Genomic DNA, 22,934 nt, shown 5'->3' with positions numbered 1-22,934 from the left:
GGTTACGTAGACGAAAATTACGGGAAACGAACTATGATAAAATAATTACGAATGTGCATTGGGACATTCAGGGATGCTTACGGCACTGCACTGATTTAATTCTACGAAACTGTTCGGTGGCGTACACTCGAGCGAATGCGACCCGTATACACCTGCTACAGGAGTAGTATACACGTTGCACCGTTTAATATAGAAACTGACATATTCGTAAGGTGTAGCGTTGCAGATGAAATTCCATACGGCTACACGGCGACGAATGTTATAAATCAAAGCAACCCTATGCGCGCGTACAGATTTTCTCCCATTCTATTTAATTTTTGTTTTTTGATTACTCGGTATTCGAATCATACAATACCGTTCGATGTATGGCTTCACTCATCTTTTTTTACATTCACATGCTCGGATGAATGTTCTCACGTGCGCAACAATTTTACACGTTTTGAGGCTCTGTACTGAATTTAATTGCTACCAACAACTGCTGTATGCTCCGCATTTTACTCATTGAATTTTTGTAATATTTACAATATCAAATTAAATTCATTCACCGTCAATATAACTCATGCATGTGTATTTCATTCAAATAATACCTCGGTCTCTCAATTTTCAATATTTAACGTTCTATCGAACAAACAACGGAATAACATTAATAAACATTAATAATGGGTGTATGTATGAATTTAGAAAAATTCTTTCATATTCTCTTCAATTATACATTTACGCGCTCGCGCTTTGAAAATTTAAACAGTAAATGTTCGAAAGAGTAGGATTGAGGAGAGCGTTTCTTTCAGGGCCTAAGCTACAGGATTCGTAAGTATGGTAATGCTATAATGACATGAACAAGAACGATAAATATTAATTATTTAATTATTTATCTAGTGGACCTACTTATTACTCTACACCTAAAGTTAGAAAAATTGAAAATACAGGTGGCGCCGTCTAACGATAAAGCGTCTAAGATATTAAGATAAGAGTTCCACCCCTCGCTGCTAGATGGCTATGCATGTTTAGATCCATAAAATGCAATTTCCTTAATTTTTTAATTTAATACTCCGAATCCTTTGTAATGTTATTTTTCTGACTTTGTCATGCCCGTGGAGCATCTCACAATCGTAAGCTACTGAAGGTCCTTAATTTTTCTTCCTTATTCAACAATTTCCGCCATCCATAGGCAAGTGAATCTTTTCAATTCTTTAGCGGGAAATTTAAATGCAAGTAAAGTGGCACTTGGAGTGCTAAAATTCCGGTACAACAATTTGATAATAACAAATAACCCAAAAATGGCGTGATAATAATCGTTTATTATAAATAACTATTAACACGTACTCCTGCCACGTACAATCGTCTTTACGTGTTTTTTCTTTCGCTTCGTTCATTGCTTAGGAATCCATGCAATAGTATACGTTACATTGGAGTTTCTTTTAGTTATTCTGTTTTACTTCGGAATTACAAACATTTACTTGTAATGCAGTATTAATTACTCGTGAGTTGACGATTATTTACAGAAGAAAGAAACGATCATCGATCACTCGGCGGCGCAAATTCGACCCAGTGATTTTTACAGCTAAACCGTGTAATTAATTCGCTGATAGAGAACGGGGGACAGAAGAGGAGGTGGTTGGGGACAAATACTAATTATACGAACAGGAATCGAAACACGAATCGCGGTACTTAAGTCCACGACGCTTTCGTGGATATCGCTGCGTATTCGATAATGCCATAGTTGTCGGTTTTATGTTAATTACCCACATCAAATGCAACGGTGTTTCGGATTATCCGAATTGTTCATAGACTTGTTCTTTCCGATATGAACAAACTTGTCCAAGATAATCGAGTACAATCCTTTTTTTTTATTTTTACTTTTCCTTTCGTTTAAGGTCGACAATAAAAAAAGAAGAATGCTTCTCGTCGTCGAAATGAAAAATCTGTGTTGGTGTAATTGAAGGCTAACTCGCGTTTGATCTTCGATGAAGTAGTTGAACGAAATTTGATTCGGTATTTAAAGAAAGATACGCTTTCGAGCCGCGAACAGTCGTCATACATGTTATTTCTTGTAAAAAATACAATGCAAGACCGTAATGGATACAGGCACGATAAATATTAAATCACACACTGCGCACGCGCGTATCAATTGCATAGCTGGCATCGATTTTTAATTCGTTTTTCGTTTTTCTATTAGCAATGCGACACTGAGCTAAACGGCCGAAACGATTCGCACGGAATAAGAAAAAAAAGAAACACGCACACACGCACGCAACTGATAGCATCAGCAACAATAACAATAATAACGATTGAAATCAATGTGAATCGCAAGTTATGCTTTTTGATCCGGAGAAACAATTCGAATAATGTTGATCGATCTTTTGTTCGTACGGATTTCGTATCGTTGTGCCAGATTGCTTTAGAAATCGTGGCGTCGTTTTAAGTCAGCCGCATTGCTGGTAAACGGGGGCGTACCGGCTACGTAAACGAGAAGAACACGTATAATAAATATCGAATAACAGTTGTTTCTTACAATAATACGAAGTAGTAGAATGCAGCATACATATAGCATATGCAGTAGCCATAGAAAATACGTGCTACGTACGAGTTTTTTCACGTTCATACTAAGTTTTTAATCGTTCGCTATCTCTCACATCGCTACTTTCAAATTCAATCTTACAGCTTGTTCAAGCATTCGATCATACCTTGAATTCTTTATCTATGTTTACACGTTTCTTTCGTTTCATCGTCTCTTTGTTCTTTCCTTTTTTTTTGTTTTTGTTTTTTTTTTTTTTTACTGAGTTCCTTTATCACACACATCACACGCACCACGTGCACACACATCACGTTTATTCTTCTATTCATTCTTACAAATTCTCCCGTATCTGGTCATGTGTTCAACGAAAAAGACAGCTATCTTTCGCTCGACTTTAATTCATCATCCGTCAATCAACTGAAAATTCGAACCATATACTAGGATCTCCTATCTCCGCCTTCGGTCGTAGTCCGTTATTTTGTCCGTCATAACACAAACAATATAGACTTTTCAAAATGGCCAACAATGTCTATTAACATCCTTTTGCTATTCACACACTTTTGAAACCATCTTCTCCATCTCAACGTCCGTGTCGATATCGTGGTGTACGTGATTACTACCACCGGCGTTGCTGATGGAAACAGAAGGATTACTTATCGTAGTAGAAACCGTGCTGGTCGGAGGAACCGTCGACGTTGGTGGCGTGCTTGGTGTGCCAGGAGTACCAGATAACTCGATAGGCGAACCTGGGGATGCAAGTGGTTCCACTAAGTCTTCTAAACCTTCGGGTGTTGGCAGTTTACTCAGCTCTTCCCTCAGTAATCTGTAGTGCCTCTGTGAAAATAATACATGAAATAATGAACTTCGTGTTTCTGCGTTGACATTGTAGACAAAACGCATAGAATATTCTTGGAAATTACTTACTCTTAAAGCTAAAGCGTTCAGAGAAAGGGTACGGCCAGACCTGCGGTCCGAACCATGCATTTCCATATCCCGTATCCAACCTTCCAATTGTGCAACGATTTCGTGTCTCTTTATCCAGAAGTGGGTGTGTATAACCTACAGATATTATTGTTAAATGTACCGATGTAAAGACATTTGAATGGGAACAGTAGTATCCTATATACTTACCTCTTTGAAGCAAGGACATGGATTGCGAATTTGATCAAGCATCGCCCACTTAGCAGTAGCCTGACAAATGTTCGCATTGTACTCTTGACTAGATTGAGCTCCGCTCGTTGTACCGCGTGATCTTTCATACCCCGGTTCGTTGAAATAAGGTTCAGATACCAAAATCAATGACTGTATCGATACTAAAACCTGTGTTTGTAACAAATAAAAAATTTGACTTACTACATATATATTCATTTCCCTTTTATTATTATTGACCTTACCTGAAGGAAACTACTGGTGTGTGCATTCCATTTTTCTTCAGGGCGACCGTGCCAAGTGTTCAATACGCTCAGGCAAACTTTTCCGTCGTTGTACAAATTAGGATTGAACCGTACTGTGTGACGACCAGTGGTTTCCAGATTGATTAACATCGGACTATTGGGATAGTCCGGAGGAAAATACACGTCGAACTCGAAGCACCCGTTTGCATATGGTGTTTCTGCTGGCCCTGTTATCAGTACCTGAGAAGAAACATTTATTGTCATAAAAAAAGAATAATGTATACTTGGTAATAATTGATCATTTTCCTTATTCCAAATACCTTCATTACATCTAATCTGTCCGCGTCGCATCTAACAAAAACGCTACTACTGTACGACAAAGGTAACGCGGTGGAAAGTGTTACGGCTTCTTGTGCTAATCTCTTGACCCTGGTGGGATGACTTCTCTCATCCGCCGCTCTCATGGTCGATTCAAAATGATATGAGACGGCAAACTTGTATCCTCCTGCTTCTGGGTTTTCCGTAATCATTTCATACGTATCTATAATTAATAGCATCGCATTAGTACGAAACAACCAATAATACAATAAATATTAACAATCGAAGATACAAGTATTTATATAAAACATCTTACCGAACTGTAAATTCTTCATTACTTCTAAGTATCGTTGTTCGATCGAACGTAAAGGTAACTCTGGACCCGTGGGACTCGGACCAGGTAATTCTTCTTCGATTCCTGCCAATCTCGCGATTGCGTTTTGCACTATGGTCGCGCTTTCTTGAATGTCAGGAATCAATGTTGCTAAACCTTCGTCTTGTTCGCTGTCATCCGGATATTTGAACAGGGTTTTTGATTTGTTACTCCTTGTGCGGTTTATCTTGTGGGCGTACGTGTCCACGCAAACCCTCATGCTCGACAAAAGCGAGACAACGGAGGGTTCGCTAGACTTCCCGCTCCTTGGTAATAAAAGTGGAGCTAATTGATTCGACAGAGCCATAGCTCTGAGTAACTGCAACACTGCCCGATACAAAGGAATATGCCTCGCCATGTCTAACACCGAATCGTTTCTTAAGTACGAGGACAAGGCCGGAAGTAGGCATGATCGAGCCAATAGGTCGGGGAAAGGAGCTGGTAATTCTCTTTGCGTTTGTCCACCGGATCCGATGTAACTCGCCAGGACTTGCAATAATACTGTGACGTGTTCTTCTTCAGATTTTTGTCGCATCAGAGCTTGTTCAACATTCCAGGATTGTTGAGTAGAACCGGTTCCAAATCCTGTGCCCTTCGCCCAGTACGACTGTGAGCTATCGTCGCTGCGTCCTGCGACGTCACCCTGATTACCAGATGCCTTTTGCTCCGAACTTTCATTCTGGCTCGTCTGGTGTGTAAATATAGCCAAACAATTCAATAGAAGAAGCATGGCGCCCACTTTGATCGTCGTTTTACGCAAAAGGAGACCGTCGTCTGTAGTCGCGGGTGTAGCGTCAAGTAACTGCTTTAAAACTTGGAACGGCAAAGTTGGTAATGAAGCAGCCAACGGCGACGTTATAACATCACCACCTTCACCGTCGTCCGTGACACCTAAAGCAAGGCGCAGTAGACACTGTGCAGATTTCCGATCCCTCAATAGCACTTCCGCGTAACCTGGAAGCCTGAGGAACAGTCCGAAAGCAGCTAAGGAATGTGGTGGCACATATACTGCAGGAGATGATGCTCGTGGTGAGTTGTTTCCACCTTCCTCCAACACTTCGTAAGCATAATCGTTGATGTCCAGTTTAACCCATTCCTCTTCGTACGTCTGTTCCGGTGAAGGCAACGACACCGATGGCGGTCTATAATCTGGATAAACCAGAGGCAAATGTCGGGCCAGTACCGCTAAACCACCACCAGCACTGAACACTCCCAATGAACTTTCTATGCTTCTGTAATTTAGTAACTCGCCTTCGTTTTGTTTGGCAATATCTTCTTTGGAATCTTTATTACGTTGACGTAATATAAGATGCAAACAGGGCTCTGACAACGATACCCCACTATCTTCGGCAATAGCTAACAGCTGAGCAATGGTCAACTGCGCTGGCAAAGGAGTATTTAAACGTGACGAGTGTATCAAATATTGTTCATTTGTAGAATTGCTGGAATTTTGTTGAACGTTGTTACTCTGTGCTTTACTCGTGCCTGCCGCACCATCGGAATTCATTCGTGACTTTCTAGTAGCAGGACCACGAGCTTGTGCTCCATTAGATGCTTCCTTCGCTCTTTTATCTTTTGCTGTATTTCCAGCAGCTACACTTAAGGTGTCTACTACAAAGGCCATGCCAGACTCCCAAAGCTCTCGTGAACGATTATTATTCGATGCAGTTTCGTTACTCTTATACGTGTTCGACAATAACAAAAACAACCAGGTACCAGATACTTGCTGCAATATATCTGCCACGGTTGATTGCGTAGACATGTACAGTAACTGATGATAATGACCGAGAGGATGAGCCGGATGAGGTGGCATAGATGGCATACTGTAATTGGTTGCTGTTTTTGAAACTTTCATAGGTGTATCCGAAGTTACGGACACTAATACTTTTTCACCGTCCAAAAGTAATTGTAGAATCAACTGTCTCGTGAAACCCGAAATTCCGTGGAGGTAACGTATATCTGTTTCAACAAAGATCATATAGTGTTATAAAAATGATGACCCAATTTACAGTAAAATTACTCTACTTACTCGAAGTTGTTCGTTGTTGAGAAATTACATCGGTCAGTAATTCGGCCAGTAACTTCTGATTTTCTAAATGACACCAACAACATCTAGATAAAAATTTAATCATAGCACTTTCCAGCGAGGCATATGAAATATTTGTCTTAGAAGACCTGAAAAGTATTAAGAAGATACTTATAAATATCTTCGTATTTATGTATGATTTATCGGCTGTTAAAAATCCTTTGTAATATCTTACCGCAAAGAGGACAATGATGGACTTTCTATCGATCGATTACTAAGAAGTGACAAAAGAGGCAACCAAAAACCACGGCCTTCTTTTCCCAACCAATCGCGCATTCTACCTTCCGAGCAGACTAACGTTAAAAATTCCAACACCATCGCTATGCTTTCTGGATCTATCATGTTAAGACCACCTAAACATTTTTACCGATTATAAATTTGAGTAAACAATTATCGTCAGTAAATAGTATGTACTTACCAGAATGATTATTTGTTTGCGTAGAAGATTCACCAGCTTTATCATTATCTGTTAAACTTCCTAGAGAGTTACTTTGACAACTGTCCTCAGTAGACATCCTTTCCACTTTCGATTGTCCTTGTTTTGCTTTCTCCAAGTTACAAAACTCTGCATGAAAATTTAATTTTCCTCCATTAATAATCTATTGAGCTTCAGAAATATTAAAATTAAAATGAATACTTTACCAGTAATAGATGCCGTTAGCAGAGCAGGAAGTCCAGAGTCGATTAATTGTTGAATGCCAGGTGGTGAACGAGCCGCTGCAGCGACAGTGAGTAACTGTCCTTCCGTCAGATTTAATCGCTTACATTCTGATAACACATAACGACAATACCATTCTTCGCCATTAATTTCACACTTCCTATCATCAGTTTGTCCTTCTCTCTCTTTACGGTCATCCGAGATGGATGCAGAGTGATCAGTCGCCATATTGGGCACTAAAATCCGTACTCTTTGGAGAAGTAGAGGAAACAATGTTGGTCTCACGTAGCAAAACGCGCAAAGAACAGAATCAATTGCTTGTTTTAAAGCTGAATTTGTTCCTAACGTTAAGGTCCATTCGTACAAAACACTGTAATAAAAAGCAATTCACATTCAGATTTATTGCCGCTGAGGAAACGATGATCGCATAACCTTCAAAGTAAGAACTTACTTAAAAAGCTCATCTGTCAACAGAGCTTGTAGATTATAAATAATATTCTGCTGTTGGTGAGCTTTCCATATAATAGAAGATATGCAATGAATATATACAGCCGGAGGATTAATGGCATTAGGGCCATTGCTGTGTCGCGCAATTCCATTCATAGCTGACGCTCTTAGCCATGAAAGTACCGCAGACATTCGAGCTTCTGTACAAGAATCCTGAACGGAGCAAAGTTGCTGAAGTAATTCAACAACCGACTGAACGATCGATGTCTCTTGTTTGGTCACTGCACCTGCAAAACGTGGATTACATAAGTCTTAATTTATATATCCAGAGAAGTGCTTTGTCCTTCCAAGAAAGTAGAGTCGATTACCGAAAATAAAAGCAATACCTTGGAAAAAAGAAGTAGACCTGTTGCGAAGTAAAAGACCAATGAGACGAAGTCCAAGCTCTCGAGAGTGTAAGCCCAGTTGTAATAGAACCCTCTCCAAATCGGGAGTGAAAAGGGACGGTGCTGGGAGCAGCAAGAAATTACAACATGCCTCAACCAGCCCTTCGACCGAAGCCGCAGAATTAAGCACCTTAACAGCAAGGTTGCTGTTTAAAGTGCTCACCGACAGGCACTGATGCAATAATCGCAACCAACCCAAGCTGGACAGATAAATGATAAACATCGTATTTAGATACTTATAGTAATAGGAAGTCCCTTAATAGTATAACATCATCAATATCTGAATCAAAGTACTATTTACAATAATCGAATAGAATTTTACCTTTTTTTCGTTAACTGCTCCTCGTCTATCGCGTCGTGATTCGTTTTTATTTCACCGAATGCAGCTGTACCTAACAATTTAATCTGACTTAAGCTTATATTTGTTGAATCGCGAGGTTTGTACAGTCGAACCAGTACAGATGTTGCTACTTCTGGTTGAGATAAAGTGATGAGTATAAGTGCTAAGCCTGCCGTTGGCATAGGTGGACAAACAGGTGTCAAAGGACTGTTGCTCTCTCGTGAAACTTCAATGGCTACAGCTGATGGGCACGCTGCCAAATAATGACACAAATTAACGATACATCATTACTGATCTTTCCCAATTTTTAAATTTAAACGGGCAATATAAAAGAGAGTCATATAGCAAAACTACACTGTATTTGTTTATTATATATCTTACTTGCTAAGGATGTAAGATGTGGCTGCAATTCAACTTTCTTCAACAGTATTGCACAAGGTAAAGTGATCGTCAAATCGACCCATGCTTCGTCAGGATAGCAATGATATAACCACGCAGCAGTCCGTGCTCGTTTGTGAGGTGTGTAATTTTGTATCAGAACATCTGCTGATTGAGTCGAAGGATGCAACCATGATATCGTTCCCAAAGGAGCAAAATTTAACAACGTTTCCTCGTAAGGTTTGCATTCTTGCGTATTCTCAGACTTCTTACTACTCGTGGAAGCCACTGGCATCATGTTAGGAGCGTTTGATAAATGTTCCATTACCAACGCAATCACTCCGGGTGACGCAGAATTGTTACTACCACTGCTGCTCGACTTTACCAGATTTTCGCAAAGGACTTTAACGCCACCCATCGCTGTAAACATTGCCAATGATACTTCGTTATCGAGAACGCTTAGGATGTACCAGAGAAGAGGTTCCGATAATTGCATGACGCCCAACTGACAATCCAGTTCTCTTTGCCCACATGCTGAAAAATACAAAATACAATGCATGCACTCCCCAAATTATATTATGCTATAAAATTAAAAGTTGGAATTGTAGTTCTTACAGGACGAAAGATATTGATAAAGTGGATTGAGGACTAAGGTACGATTGCTTGCTTTTTTAGTAAGAGTGGTCAAAAGCTGAAACGTAGCATCCGGTATTGAAGCAGGATCGTCAAGTTCAGTAACTGCTCCTGCATCAGCGCTTTCGCCTAAAAGCATCGTTAAAGAAGAACCGGAGCTGTTACCGAGAGCACCTAACAATCGCATCATAGTGGGCTCATGTTGCAACACTGAAAAATACACAAGAAATACAGTTAGATTTAATCGAAAACAAGAAACATTTTTATGCTTACCAGTATCTGCGACACATCGTACGCGGGGCTTGTTAGACGAAGATTGTTGCAAACGAGAAGACTGTTGTTCTGCCACTTTACTTTCGTCCGTCTGTGAAGTATTTATTTTCATTTCAGAATCATTAATATCATTTGTTGAATTGAGATTCGATTCTGATAGATCGATTCGCATTGTATTATCAGACCGTCCTGCACAACTCTGGAAATAATAATACATTAAGAAGTATTTTTACTTGACATATAATGGCTTAAGTAATAGTAATATATACCTCGGGTAAAGGAGTTTGAATAAGTCGACACACTAATTCGATAAGAGCTACAACTAAAGTATCCCAAGAAACTGGACGACCCTGTCTCGTATCTCCACCGAAGACACAAGCAAATAATCCATTGAATCGATGTGATGGGTTTTCAAAATTAATTGTACCGCCACATTGAGCTCCAACTATTTTCACATCAAAAATGAATAGTTAACAAATAGTTATATATATATAAACTGATTTGGACTTCATAAAATTACCTCCAGAACCCCTAACGTAGGTAGAAACTAATACTCCAACACATTCGGTTACGCTCATCGCAGTTCCTAAATCTGTATTAGCAAAGTTTAAGTTTGTTAACGAGGTTATAAGTTTGTACTGTGCGTCTAGGGGTCCTCTTCGTGCAGAAAGGGCTCCACCGGGTTGTACAAGTTGATATACCACCCACAGTAAGAGCTCGTTTAACGCATTTCCTAAAGAGCTACCAGGTGTAATTACATCGCATCTCATCTTTAATCTAACTAGAAAATCTTGTAATGCTTGGCATACAGTAGGTCCAGCCTAAAAATTTAACAACAGGTTATACATTTTTTATAAAAAGATTATATATTTGTAAAGACATTAAATTTACCATAATGTATTGTTTGTCCATAGCGTCAACGCTTAATCCGCTACCAGAAAGTAAACGCAAAAGCATAGGACCCATGTTGCGTTCTTTCACAATACATCCAGCCATACCTCCCAAAAGACCATCTAATGGTTGTCTACTGCTCGTAGCTTCCGTAGAATCTGTTTGTAATGGTTGATTACTTGCTAAAGTCAAACACTGGAGAGCAAGACACCAAGCACGTAAAGAGACTCCGGGATGCCTGAAAATTAATTTTCTTTTGTGCTTGATCATTTAATTTTTATTTTTATGAACAAGATTAAAAATACGGGAACATATCATTTACCAAGATAATGCAGATATAAGACTGGAAATAGCGGCTGAGCTCAGTGGAATAACAGGTGATAGCGAAGGATCAAATTGATTAGAAGAACTAGGCTGTTCTGAAGATGCATTTAAATTCAGTGTTAACCACAACTGAAGTAGAAGTTCCAAGTTTGTTCCCACACTCTATTATAATGGAAAACAAAATTTCGATTGTATGAACATCGTTATTATTATTAATTTTTTTTTTTATTAAATTTATGTCATTCACCTGTAAATATAAGTCTGTAAATATTTTGTCAAAGCATCTTGTTAACATTAGTAAACTCGATGACATTGTGTCGGATGAATTCCAAGCATCTTGACTCCTTTCATTCCAACCAGGTTCAACTCTCGACGATGACTGCTGAGAATATCGATTTGACTCCGGTGGTGCCTTTGAAGTAGAAGTTAATTAAACAGCATCCTTCAAAACATACATTGCCCAGGAAATATAAAAAAAAATTGTCAACTTACATGTATCGAAGTGCTTATACTGTAAGGTAAGTTGTACATGCTGAAGGTAGACAATATTCGCAATGATATTTCTATTCCCATTTCGACTCCGTATTCTAACCTCGCATCCATTGCTAAAGAAATACTATAAAAATGGACAATTGACTTAATTCTTCGTACACGTACACCTAGATATAACAAAATTTGTAAATACATCAAAACATACCCAGAAATGTTTACATTTTTTGGTAACGGATGACCCTTCTTTAACATATTTCTACCACGTTCTAGAATATCTTCTAAGAAATCCTCGAATTCACTGTCGTCAGACTCCAAAAGAGATGGTAGAAATCCGTTTGATTTTGAGGTTGAAGCGGCTGCAGGCGGTACTACTATACTGTCTTGAGCATCTTCTTCTCCTTCACCTTCTGCAAATCCTTCATCGTTACCAAGCGGAACTCTAGCATTACTTGTTTCAGCCGAGGCAGTGTATTCTTCTTCTGGCGTTCGGGATTTCTCTGTAACGAGACATTCGAAATTTTCTTCGGATGGACTTCCTTCGTGGGTGGAACACGTCTTTGGAAGTAATTTTTCACCTGCAATAAAACCAGTTACAATTAATAGAGAATTAAAAATTAAAGTACATGAAAAAAAACCAACAGTAAGTGTCAAAAATAAAATTTCTGATAACAGTAAAATAGACCTTCTCTATACCTTCTAGTAAGTCCTGTAAAAGGCACGATACTGCGTGCGAAGTCCAGGCAGCGTCAGAATTACCCGTCGCCAACCTGACTAATTTTAAGAGCTGTTCTTCGCTCATAAGCTCGCACAAGCTAATTGCGGGACGTGTAGATATCACTAACCTAGCGACTACCTATATGGCACATAATACAACAATTCAACAAGTTGTTTCATAAAAAGCATTAATATGAAACTATATTTTAAAACATCATTTCTACAAGCTAAGAACATCTTTTAAATTAATATAATGGTACTAAGCGTGAATAGGGTATTCACAAACTAATTTTGTAATTCATAAATGTCTGTTTAAAAAGAAAGTACATAAAATAAAGGCAAAGTTTAATATATATATATGTTTACGTACCTTGCAAGCTAATAGGAACATATCCACATTAGCAGAATTATATAAAATAAGAGCAATGAGTCCACGCGCAACAGGTAGAACATGTTGATGAGACAAGTTAGATATGTATTCGACATCTACATCCGTTCCTTCCGACTTACTAGAACTGCATAATAAACAAAATAATCATATGATATGTTAAATGTTAAATTTTATATAAATTTTAGTTACAAACCTCGTATTAGCCTGTGGTTGTGAACGTGAACTACGCGACACGTGGGCATCATTTTTACGGATACCATGAAAATCTTTGAAATGCTTGGCAGAATTTTGTTTTGATGTTTTAATGAAAAGACGTTCTTGGGACTTTAACGTAGCCTCTACTTTACTAAAAAATGAAGCTGCGTGCGATGAAAGATTTGCCAATCCCTATAAAACCATTAATATTTTTTATATTTTGCCTTCTTCATTCTTAAAAAAATATAAGTAATTTCATACTTGTGACGACGTCTGAAATACTTTCTTCGCTTGTTCCAATTCTTGAAGTTGCTGATTGTGATACATTATACGTTTTTGTAATTTTTTATAACTATAAGAAGCTGGACACCGACTGGCATTACCATATTTTCTTTGCATCGCGGATTCTCCTTGGATAAACTCCCAACGAGACAGTAGACCTTCCAAAAGCAATATCAGAAGTTGAATTATAGTTTAAAATATAAGCATTCTTTATTCCTGTATAAAATATACAATACCTTGTTCTCTACTTTTTTTATTACTCCCTTCTAAACACGGAGGCGAAATGGCTATGGTGTCTAAACATACCGATAAGAAAAGCAATACCCAACCAATGAGGGTTATATCTAAGTGATTAGTGTTAGAAGTTTGAGCATTTGATAACGGTGTCAATAATTTGCCTAAAGTTTGGACCATTGCATCTATCACAGAAGATCTGTTAACTCCCGCGATCAATGATTTACGTCCAAGAAGTGTTAACAAAATAAACACTCTGAAAATGGAAAACAATGTTCATGCATTAGATCAATTATTTTATAGTACATTAAAAAATTTCAAATCCTGAAACCAACCTGTCTTGCGGAAATATATGCGTAGATGACGATGAATAGAGATTGATGAAAATATTAGACAAAAAATTACCCCACCAAGGTTGATGACCAGCCATTCGTGTCAAAAGTGCAACAGCTTGCAACTGCAAACGTGGAGCTGGTGTAACGACACAAAGCGAGTGGAAAAATTTCTCGCAAACTGTTGGTGTAAAAACATTACATATTGCTGGTGGTATCTAAACAATCATAATGTAAATATTAAAAAAAAGATTGCCATGGATATGTAAATTAATTTCAAAGAAATAGTATAATCTAAAAAACGTACACTAGGCATAGGACCAATTTCATATACCGCAAATAAAAGAATATCGAGTAAAGTTTCTCCGAGAGCTCGTAGTTTATCACTCGGTGCGTTTGCTAAAGACACCGTTGGAACGGTTTGAGAACCTTTCCATGACTCCAGTCGTCGCCATACACCGCGAACAACATTCAGTTGGTGTTGGAACATTATACACTCCTGAAATATTCAACATTTTTCATTCCGATAGTTTGTTTTATGATCTCAATTTATTATTCTGATAATCTAGTCTGACTTACTTGATACGTTGATAGTATTTTTGTTGATGGTTGTTCTTTCTTCCAACTAGGAATTTTACTAAAAGAAAGATAATGCTGCATATGCATAACATTAGTGGTTTCTGAACACAATAGTGGATCCAATAGGCTTTTTAATCTTTCAGTGGCTAGGCTAAATCTAGAAGAAGGAACATATGTAAACAGTAACTATAAAATACACCAAGAATATTATATACAGCATTACGTACCTGCATTGAACGTCCTCCGCAAGAGCTGATAAAATATTGCACTGGGTATTAATAGTAGCCTGTACAGAAGAGTCGAAAGTATTATCAAAAAGGGAAGTGTTATCTAATTCTGCATAATCTTCTCCGGGTAAAACTACCATGTGGCCATAGAAAACTCCCAATGGAATTTTGCACATAGTAGGAGACATTGCATACCGGCCTATGATAGTAATCTAAAAGCAACAGAACTTGTTATTATAGCTAACCAATTGCATCAATATATTATTACATTACCTTTAGATATCGGCATACAGGTGGTGGTTGAAGATCGCATACAACTAATGGCCTATTTCCAATATCACCAGCAACGATTAGTCGCGTACCATCAATTTCCTCGATTTTTGACCATATGTCTATGGACAACGACGACAAATCGCTACAGCAAGGAATAATCAGGTCGGTAAGTAACACAGGTGCTCCAAAATCAAGAATTACAAAACGACGAGCTCCAGAATGCATTCTATCAACCACCAATGCCTGCTGAGGTGGTGAACATAGTAATCTTCCCCATGGAAGTGTAACATCTTCTCGCTGCAATATATAGATGTAACAATCGTTACTTCTTTAATGTATATAATTCAGCAACTGTTAAACATCTATCTAGGTATATAGGTAACTAATTATATGAAAATACAGACGAAAATCCGTTTATTCTACAACACAGTAATTCAAAACAGAATGTTTCAAAAATACTGGAGTTAGAAATTTGGGTAAAATCAGTTTTTCCTTTTTTATATCTCTTAACATAGTAAAAGATATTTTGTTTCGCATACCACTTTATAATATAAGTAATTCTTCTGTTCCAATTATCGCTAAACTGTTACTCAAAATTCATGGTGCAGTAAAGAATATACATTGTCACATTTTGTGTGTAACATTAAAAGCATTGAACATGAACAAAAATCTACGCGTTTCATTAAATTAAATGAACAAAGCTAATATGTAAAGTGAAATTAAGAATGGTGCTGCAAAATCATATCAAACTATAAGAAATAGATATAGGCATTTTGTATCGTGAAAATATTTGTTCGTGCGTTGAACTCAAAATAAACCATACAGCACAATAACTTAATTTGTTTCATTACACCTATATTTGAAGAATCTTGTATGTAACTTGTACATAACTTGTATGATACGATGTGCAATATGAAGAGATGATATTGAAATGACACCGATATTAAATGCATGGTACTTCAAGGCAACTTACTCATGCAACTTACTAATCATGTATCTAAATCCATATTCGATACATTAATAAAATGATATAAACTCAGTTACAAACAGCATATTAATGAAGCTAAAAGAACTCACAGTAACGAAATAAAATCGTCAAACTGAGGAACAGAAAGTAAAAGGTGCAATTTCTCATCTATATAGTCTACCTTTTTAGGATTGCTGTCTTCAACTTTGTTTACAGTAGTACTGATACTTTGTACAGACGATTTTTCTTTTGTTACGGTAGAATTTAGTATATGTGAATTAGGCATATCATTATGTGTATCGTGCCATGTCTGATTACTGACAGGCATATCGTTAGCCTCATCACAGTCTGACTGGTCATCGAGTGTGAATATAAGTTGTGGAGCTGGCTTCTTTAACATTCGTCCTGTACATAGACTAAGCAGATCGCTCAAAATAGGTGTCGACTTACAATAAGTTTGAACATCTGGTCCTAGCGATCCAGCATCCATGTTCTACAATGTACAATGATTTCTATCTGGATTATGTTTTTTCTCGTTGAAAAAACATCTACACCATTTATATTTTACTGCACAATTCTAAACGAGTCTTAAAAATTGTCTTACTGTTATAGTTCACAAAAAATATATCATGTTCAACTGTCTGTTTTATGTTACTGTGTTGCTTCGTAGACAATAACTGTTACTTTTACCAATCTGAATGTTATCACGATTCGATAAAATTTAAAAGAATGTCATGCTTCATAAAATTATTCAGATTAAAAGTCTAACGAACAAAAGGAAACAGAAAAGATAGAGTAACTTTTGATGCACTAATATGAAAAAAAATAGATTTCTTCATTAAGACTTACGTAAGAGTGGTGAATAGTTTTGATATCGGATATGCCGTTATTGCTTGTAGTTGTGCTATCATAAAGAGGAGCGCCAATATTAATTGTATTCATACCAGGGTCAATTTTTTCCATCTTGGTACCATCCGAAGCAAAATGACAAGTAAAATGAAGAGGCTCTACCTGCGTGTCAAAAATTATAATTTAGCATATATAATCTAACAATAAAATATTGTTCATAAGACATTATTAATAAATTACCTCAAGAAGCCCTTTCATATTATGATTAGCACACAAAGCTTTCAACTTGCTAGACACCACAAATTCACTAGCTGGATGCGTAGGCAGTGTAAGTAGATCTCTCAAATCAATAGCATCCTGAGAATAAACAGAACTCGATGAAGCAGCTGATGCTCCTGTTTGTTCATTAGTCGCATCTGACACGCATGTCGGGGGTATCGGACTGTATTTTGGAGGCATTGGTGGTTCTATATCGAACAGTTCTGTTTCAAATGGAGTATTATACAAACCAAACCTATAAGAACATTATTTTGTTAATATTATTTCATAAGAATACGATGAAGTATGTCGTATTTAAACTTTTCATTATACCTCGTTGAAAGTAGTAAATGATAAGGATTGACTCGATTCGATATTTCAGCGGCTATTTGTTTTATCAAAGAAATACATTGACGTGCAATGCTGTGATTTTTATCTCGGGGTAAGATTCCATTAATTAATAACTGTAACCATCGCAATGAACCAGCCCACTGAACCTCAACTATAGATGGTAATAACGATACCAAAACAGATACAAGAGCTTCATCGAACGAAGGAGATGGAGGATCCTCTAGATTATAAAATCCACTGAAAAATAATTTATACGATGAAACAAATTTCACGTTTCCTTAGCTAATTCGAATACCAGTGCATTGTATACTTACGTGTTACAAAGCATAATTAATTTGATACATTTGTGCGCTATACTCCGCCCAGCATGCAACAGGCAAGTTCTTAATAAACTAGATAACCGCGCTTGCACAGAACGAATTGTTTCCAATTGGAAATTCCTTATTTCTGTATTATTTTGACTGCTACGTAATCTCTTTAATCTAATAGCAGTAATCCATACAAGAATATCTAATGCGAGTGACTGTGCAATGGGAGACCTGTAACATTCACATACATATTGTAACGTATACTATAAATATATAGAGGCTTGTATCAATAGTTCCATAATGTTCACTTACTTATCAGCTGTCTTTAAACAAGCTACATTTAACAAATTGTGAAAGCAACTTTTAGATTCCAGCATAGTACATCTTTGCGCTCTTTCATTTGGTATATTAGTAGGATGCACCGTTCTGACGGTAATTGATATTTCGTGAATCCAATCGCAACCTTAAATGATAAAAATTAAAAAAAAAAATAAGTTAAATGTATTGTAAGTCATATAGGAAAAAATGAAAGTTATATTTACCAATATAGCCATCTAACTTCTTGCTAGTCGCACCTTCTACAAACCGTTCAACTGTACTACCAGGGACCGTCGGGCGAACTTCGGCTATTCTTAACTTTTTAGATGTTGGAGGTTTGTTGTCCGATGAATTTGTTTCCGACTTTGCTGTTGCCTAAAAATATGCAAATAATGTTTTCGATTTTTATGTTATTAAAATTTTGAAATGATACATACTTTTATAAAAAAAATTTCACATAGATACTTACGTTATCTTTCGAGGGATCTACTAGAGCCTTAATGTGAACAAGAAGCGTTCTAGCTTTCGTTCGAAATAGTTTTGGGCTGGTTAACGTGATACAACCAGAACGCCAAGACAAGTCTAAACTTCGATGTAAATCAATCGGTCCACATAAAATTTCAGTATTATGTTGTCGTTGGTACTCTTCCGTAGTCACCGGGTTCTCTCCTTTCTGTTCACCTATGTTAAAGTCTATTCTCTCATCAACCGAAGTTAACAGAAACTTATGATGACCAATTCTTTTAATATTTTGCTTCAACAAAGTAACTTGAATTGTCGGTAGTTCTTGACAAACCGAATGCAAAATAAATCGAACGTCTATATGACCAATATTTCCTGTTGCACTTCGAGGAAGAGTTAATTCAAATATATGTTCGTCCCAAGTAGTCCTATGGATTTAATTAATAATTGTTACAAAGAAAAACAAAATAAAATATATTATGGATAGCTTCAAGTATAAACATGTACCGTTCATTATTCAAACGCCATGTTCGCGTATAATGTTGGTTTTCTGACTGATGAAAATGTTGAGGATGTCGACGTTGTCTTTGAGCTTGTAGCATTTCGTTCCAACATGGTGGAACGGTAGCACCGTACGCGGGAGAATGTCGATCAAACCGTGTTAATTCATAAAGAACACGTAAATCTGAATAAGAGAATCTCAATTTGTGCGCAACTAATTGATCTCTGAAAATATATATAATATTTAATAAAAATGACATAAATAATATACTATTTATCTTGGTTTTAATCTTACTGAGTAGATGACGAAGTACTAGGTATAGTATTCTTTTTACTGTTTTCTTCTGTTGTCATCATATTGATATCTTCAATATCTTCTTTATTTTCCATAGAATCTTCTTCGTCTGTTGTAATAAAAAAATGTAGTTCACCATCGCTTGTACATGCACACAATCTTTCTAAACCTAAAAGAAATCATGTCATGAAAAAAACGAATTTTGTTAATAAAAGGAAAAGTAAATAATGTAAACTTACTATTACAATAAGCTGCAGAAACAAACTTCTTCCCTTCTATTCTTGCTTCACTGATAGTTTTCAATGAATTTAAATTTAATACTCTGACAATACCATCTTTGCACACTAAAGCTACTTGTCCAACAGGTTCTGGTACACTTGAAGTAGTCTTACTATAATTTTCACCAGGCAACGAACATTTATTTTTCTCTTGAAGAGGTAAAAACACATGCTCGATGGGTGCTTGATCTGCTGGTAACTCTCGTTTTGCCACTGGTTCCGAGAAAGCCTTAACTACCTGTCCCGAAAAGTCTAAAGCATACACAAGTAGTATAGCATTCATATTAGTTGACTCGTCGTGCATTTCATCGTTTATAAATCTATCAGATTGTGTATCATTGTGGTCCCAATACACGTAACCTTTTTGTGGGAAAAATTCACTCTCCTCATCAATATCCATTTGATTATTATTTGACATCAATGAATCTGTGTTATCTGTCATAGGACACATGGCAACATATAAATGTCTCCCATCCTTAGATGGCTCAATATGTGTAATTTTAAGAAAATCTGGAGCTTCAATAGGTAAAGTCTTTACAACAACTGGTTCAGTCTTTGTCATTTTCATAATATCTAGACTTTTTTTGTTTACTGTTGTCAAATCAGACGTTGACGCAAAATGTTCTGGACCATTGATAGGGTTGTAATTGGCATCAAATGAACTTGAAGTTGGAGGTACCGTAATACCAATTGGATTTGAATAGATACCATTGGAAGATGATGCAGTCAGAGCAGATGTTGGAAAAATACCCTCGAAAGGTGGACCAACTACCATATCTGAATCTACATCTTCTATCACTGGAACATCATAAAAAAATTTACCAACTAAAAATTCTTGATATAAATTCTCTTGACGTTCTCCATTTGAACTAGCACTGGTTTCCGTTCCAGATAATGTCTTTTTAGTTTTGGAATCCTTAGTATTATCTTCTTTCATTGGTTGTGGTATTGTCATTTTATGATAAAAATCGTAAAATACTAAATAGTGCAATTTCGATGGTGCATACTTATCACCTGCTACCTTCATTATATCTAAAGTATCACTGGCAGCACTATTTACACTGTTCATTGCATGAACAAGAGACGAAGAAGGAGCTAAATCCGTTGAAGCTGCCCACACATTTTCTAAAGTTCTTAATTGTGATGGGTTATTAACTGTCACTGTAACACCACACACTACACACGGCCTGATTTTAGAGTCTACTGTCTCTACAGGTAAAAGCGTAGAACCAGATGTTGTTTCCTTGATTTGAGACTTAACAGAACCTACTACAGACAGAGCTGTAAGTTGCACTTTATGAGATGTTGGATGTTTATATTCGGCAAAGGGATCTGTTTCTGAATTAAGTGTCCTTAAATATGATGTCAAATTTCTAGCAGAACCAAACTGAATAGAATCTTTATTATTTATTTCTTGATCTACAGGAGGAGAGACCACATAAAATGACACTTCCCTCTGAAAAAAACAAATTATATAAACATGTTTCTAGAAAATATCGAATATTACTTAAATTTAAGATTTACCTTTAATTGATTTGTCACATTCCACACGTTGATATAACCACTATTGGAAGCTGTAGCCACAAGACCACTGACATTTGTAGTGCTAATCACATCTACACTATCATCTGCTTCTTGTGCAGGAGCCGTGGCAAGGATAACGGATAAAGGAACATTTTGAGTGTATTCCCCTTTAACGAAAGGACATGCTGGAGAGTGTCGTTCATGCTCTGACCAAGGTTCATCTGTTGGTTCCCAACAAACTAAACAAACATTGCATGTAAAACACATTATTCTATCTTCGCCCGTTGCATTTGGTTGATGATAAAATCCAGCTTGAGCCATTTGATCAGGTAAAGCCCACCTACAAAGAAGTATACACATAATACATTTGACAAATTAATACCAACAAGTACAATAACTGTTCAAGATTTATACTTGTAATTCATATGTGGCCATTTTGAGAAAGTTTCTCGTCGTGTGGCTTCGCTAAACATTACTCCTTTATCAGCAGAACCTCCCTCTAATGGCAGGCCTGGCAATAGGCCATTTAATCGTTCATTGATAGCAGAAGCAATTGACAATGCTGGAATATGTCGATTTAATCTTTTCAACTCCAGTACCAATCCTGAACACACAAGCTTCAAAGAACCATGTGGTAATTCCAGACATATTGTGTTCCACTGTTGCAAATAAAATAATTTTCATAAAAATGTTAGAAATTATTTAATCACCTTAAAATATATATGATGTACTTCCTTATTTGCTTACTTTTTGGGCTTTTATCCCCTTTGTTTGGTTTGCTTTTACTGAACAAGTTTGAGTTGCTAATTTTTTAATTACTTCTCGCACGTAATCTACACCTGGTAGTTCTACACATCGTAGACACTGATATAACAAAGTAGCTTCGGAAAACAATAATTCTAGTTTTACAACATCTTCGCTTCTTGAAACAGGTGTTTGTAAAAGAGTATCCAAAAGGAGTACACCATTGTAATCACTACGTACTCCAATTCCTCTTCCATCTGTATATAATATTTTATCTACACCGTTTGATAAATATGTACCTTGAAGTTTTCCATTTAATTTGTCTATAAGAATGAAAATTGCTATTACATCGTTAACCCTTCAATGTACTAATATATTAAGGTCTTTTCTTTATAAAAACCAAATATATTTGAGAACTCAGAATATTAAAATCATCAACAAACATATTACAAAAAGATTAACTTTTAACATATTATCTATCGTAACAAAAATGATGCAAATGATATGATATATAGAGTACAACTATTTCAACAATGTTTTGATCGTACTGGAATAAATAATGTAAACATGAAAAACATTGAGTCTTCCACAATAAATAGGTCAAAATGTACAGATGAAGAATAATAGATACTGTTTAAAGTAAAAATGTAGGCAGTTGTGAGGATCTGCAAGAATATTTAAGATCTAAAAATGGTCAGGAGAAGTAGTCATTAACAAACAGTTAATCATTTTATCTACGAAACACATAGATTAGAAAAACTGTAGTCATGCCTGACGTTTTATTCGCACAATACGACCTTGACCATGAGGCGTAATTGAACATTACAAATAAATCTTCTACAGAGTATGATAAAATGAATCGTTATTAATAGAAAATCCTTTTGTGTAAACTGAAAACGTATTACAATGCTTACCAGATAAAGAACATTTTTGTAAAATTACTCCTGAGTTGACATCAAATACGTATACTTGCGACCTGCTATTAGTAATTAGTAACACATTTAGATTAGCATGATAGATTATACTTTTACACTCAGTATACACATTTAAATAACCGTCTTCCTTCAATAACCACGGATCATCATCAGCCATTTTGCTCATACAGATTATAATTCTCAAAAAATTTGTCTAATGCGTGAACATCACAAAAAACATGGCGTACTCATCACCGCCATCTTTGAGTAGAACGTCAGCAAATCGCTCTGAAGTTAGTTAATAAATGTTAAACGATTATTTCAATAGCATTATCGATATGTAATTCCCCGATATTTATATGCATCAGGT

General features: G+C 36.5%; 1 protein-coding gene across 2 annotated transcripts; it reads right to left on the bottom strand.

Moving 5' to 3' along the window:
- Positions 1-1,278: 1,278 nt before the first annotated feature.
- On the bottom strand, positions 1,279-22,848 carry Bruce (BIR repeat containing ubiquitin-conjugating enzyme). Of its 2 annotated transcripts, XM_012294686.2 has the most exons (48): positions 22,565-22,848; positions 21,654-21,973; positions 21,321-21,565; positions 20,907-21,246; positions 19,344-20,838; positions 19,105-19,273; positions 18,816-19,034; positions 18,316-18,736; positions 18,071-18,221; positions 17,841-17,991; positions 17,535-17,759; positions 17,203-17,457; positions 16,852-17,125; positions 16,612-16,773; positions 15,944-16,255; positions 14,796-15,092; positions 14,523-14,734; positions 14,296-14,452; positions 14,024-14,215; positions 13,720-13,934; positions 13,387-13,640; positions 13,130-13,308; positions 12,867-13,060; positions 12,653-12,797; positions 12,262-12,421; positions 11,774-12,143; positions 11,569-11,692; positions 11,324-11,488; positions 11,075-11,238; positions 10,753-10,990; positions 10,382-10,682; positions 10,131-10,306; positions 9,862-10,060; positions 9,571-9,798; positions 8,959-9,489; positions 8,560-8,830; positions 8,178-8,437; positions 7,796-8,078; positions 7,329-7,714; positions 7,105-7,251; positions 6,862-7,039; positions 6,630-6,775; positions 4,544-6,559; positions 4,230-4,450; positions 3,910-4,149; positions 3,647-3,835; positions 3,440-3,574; positions 1,279-3,349 (listed from the first exon to the last, which is right to left on the bottom strand). In XM_012294686.2, exons 1-48 carry the CDS (start codon positions 22,749-22,751, stop codon positions 3,062-3,064), a joined length of 14,187 nt encoding a protein of 4,728 aa, XP_012150076.2. In that variant the 5' UTR covers positions 22,752-22,848; the 3' UTR covers positions 1,279-3,061. The 2 variants fall into 2 exon arrangements, with proteins under 2 accessions (XP_012150076.2, XP_076392755.1); XM_076536640.1 differs by lacking the exon at positions 15,944-16,255 and having other exon boundaries at positions 22,565-22,775.
- Positions 22,849-22,934: the final 86 nt, after the last annotated feature.

Source organism: Megachile rotundata, chromosome 10, assembly GCF_050947335.1.
Source record: "Megachile rotundata isolate GNS110a chromosome 10, iyMegRotu1, whole genome shotgun sequence".
NCBI lineage: Eukaryota > Metazoa > Arthropoda > Insecta > Hymenoptera > Megachilidae > Megachile > Megachile rotundata.
This window is presented reverse-complemented; position numbering and strand designations above follow the sequence as displayed.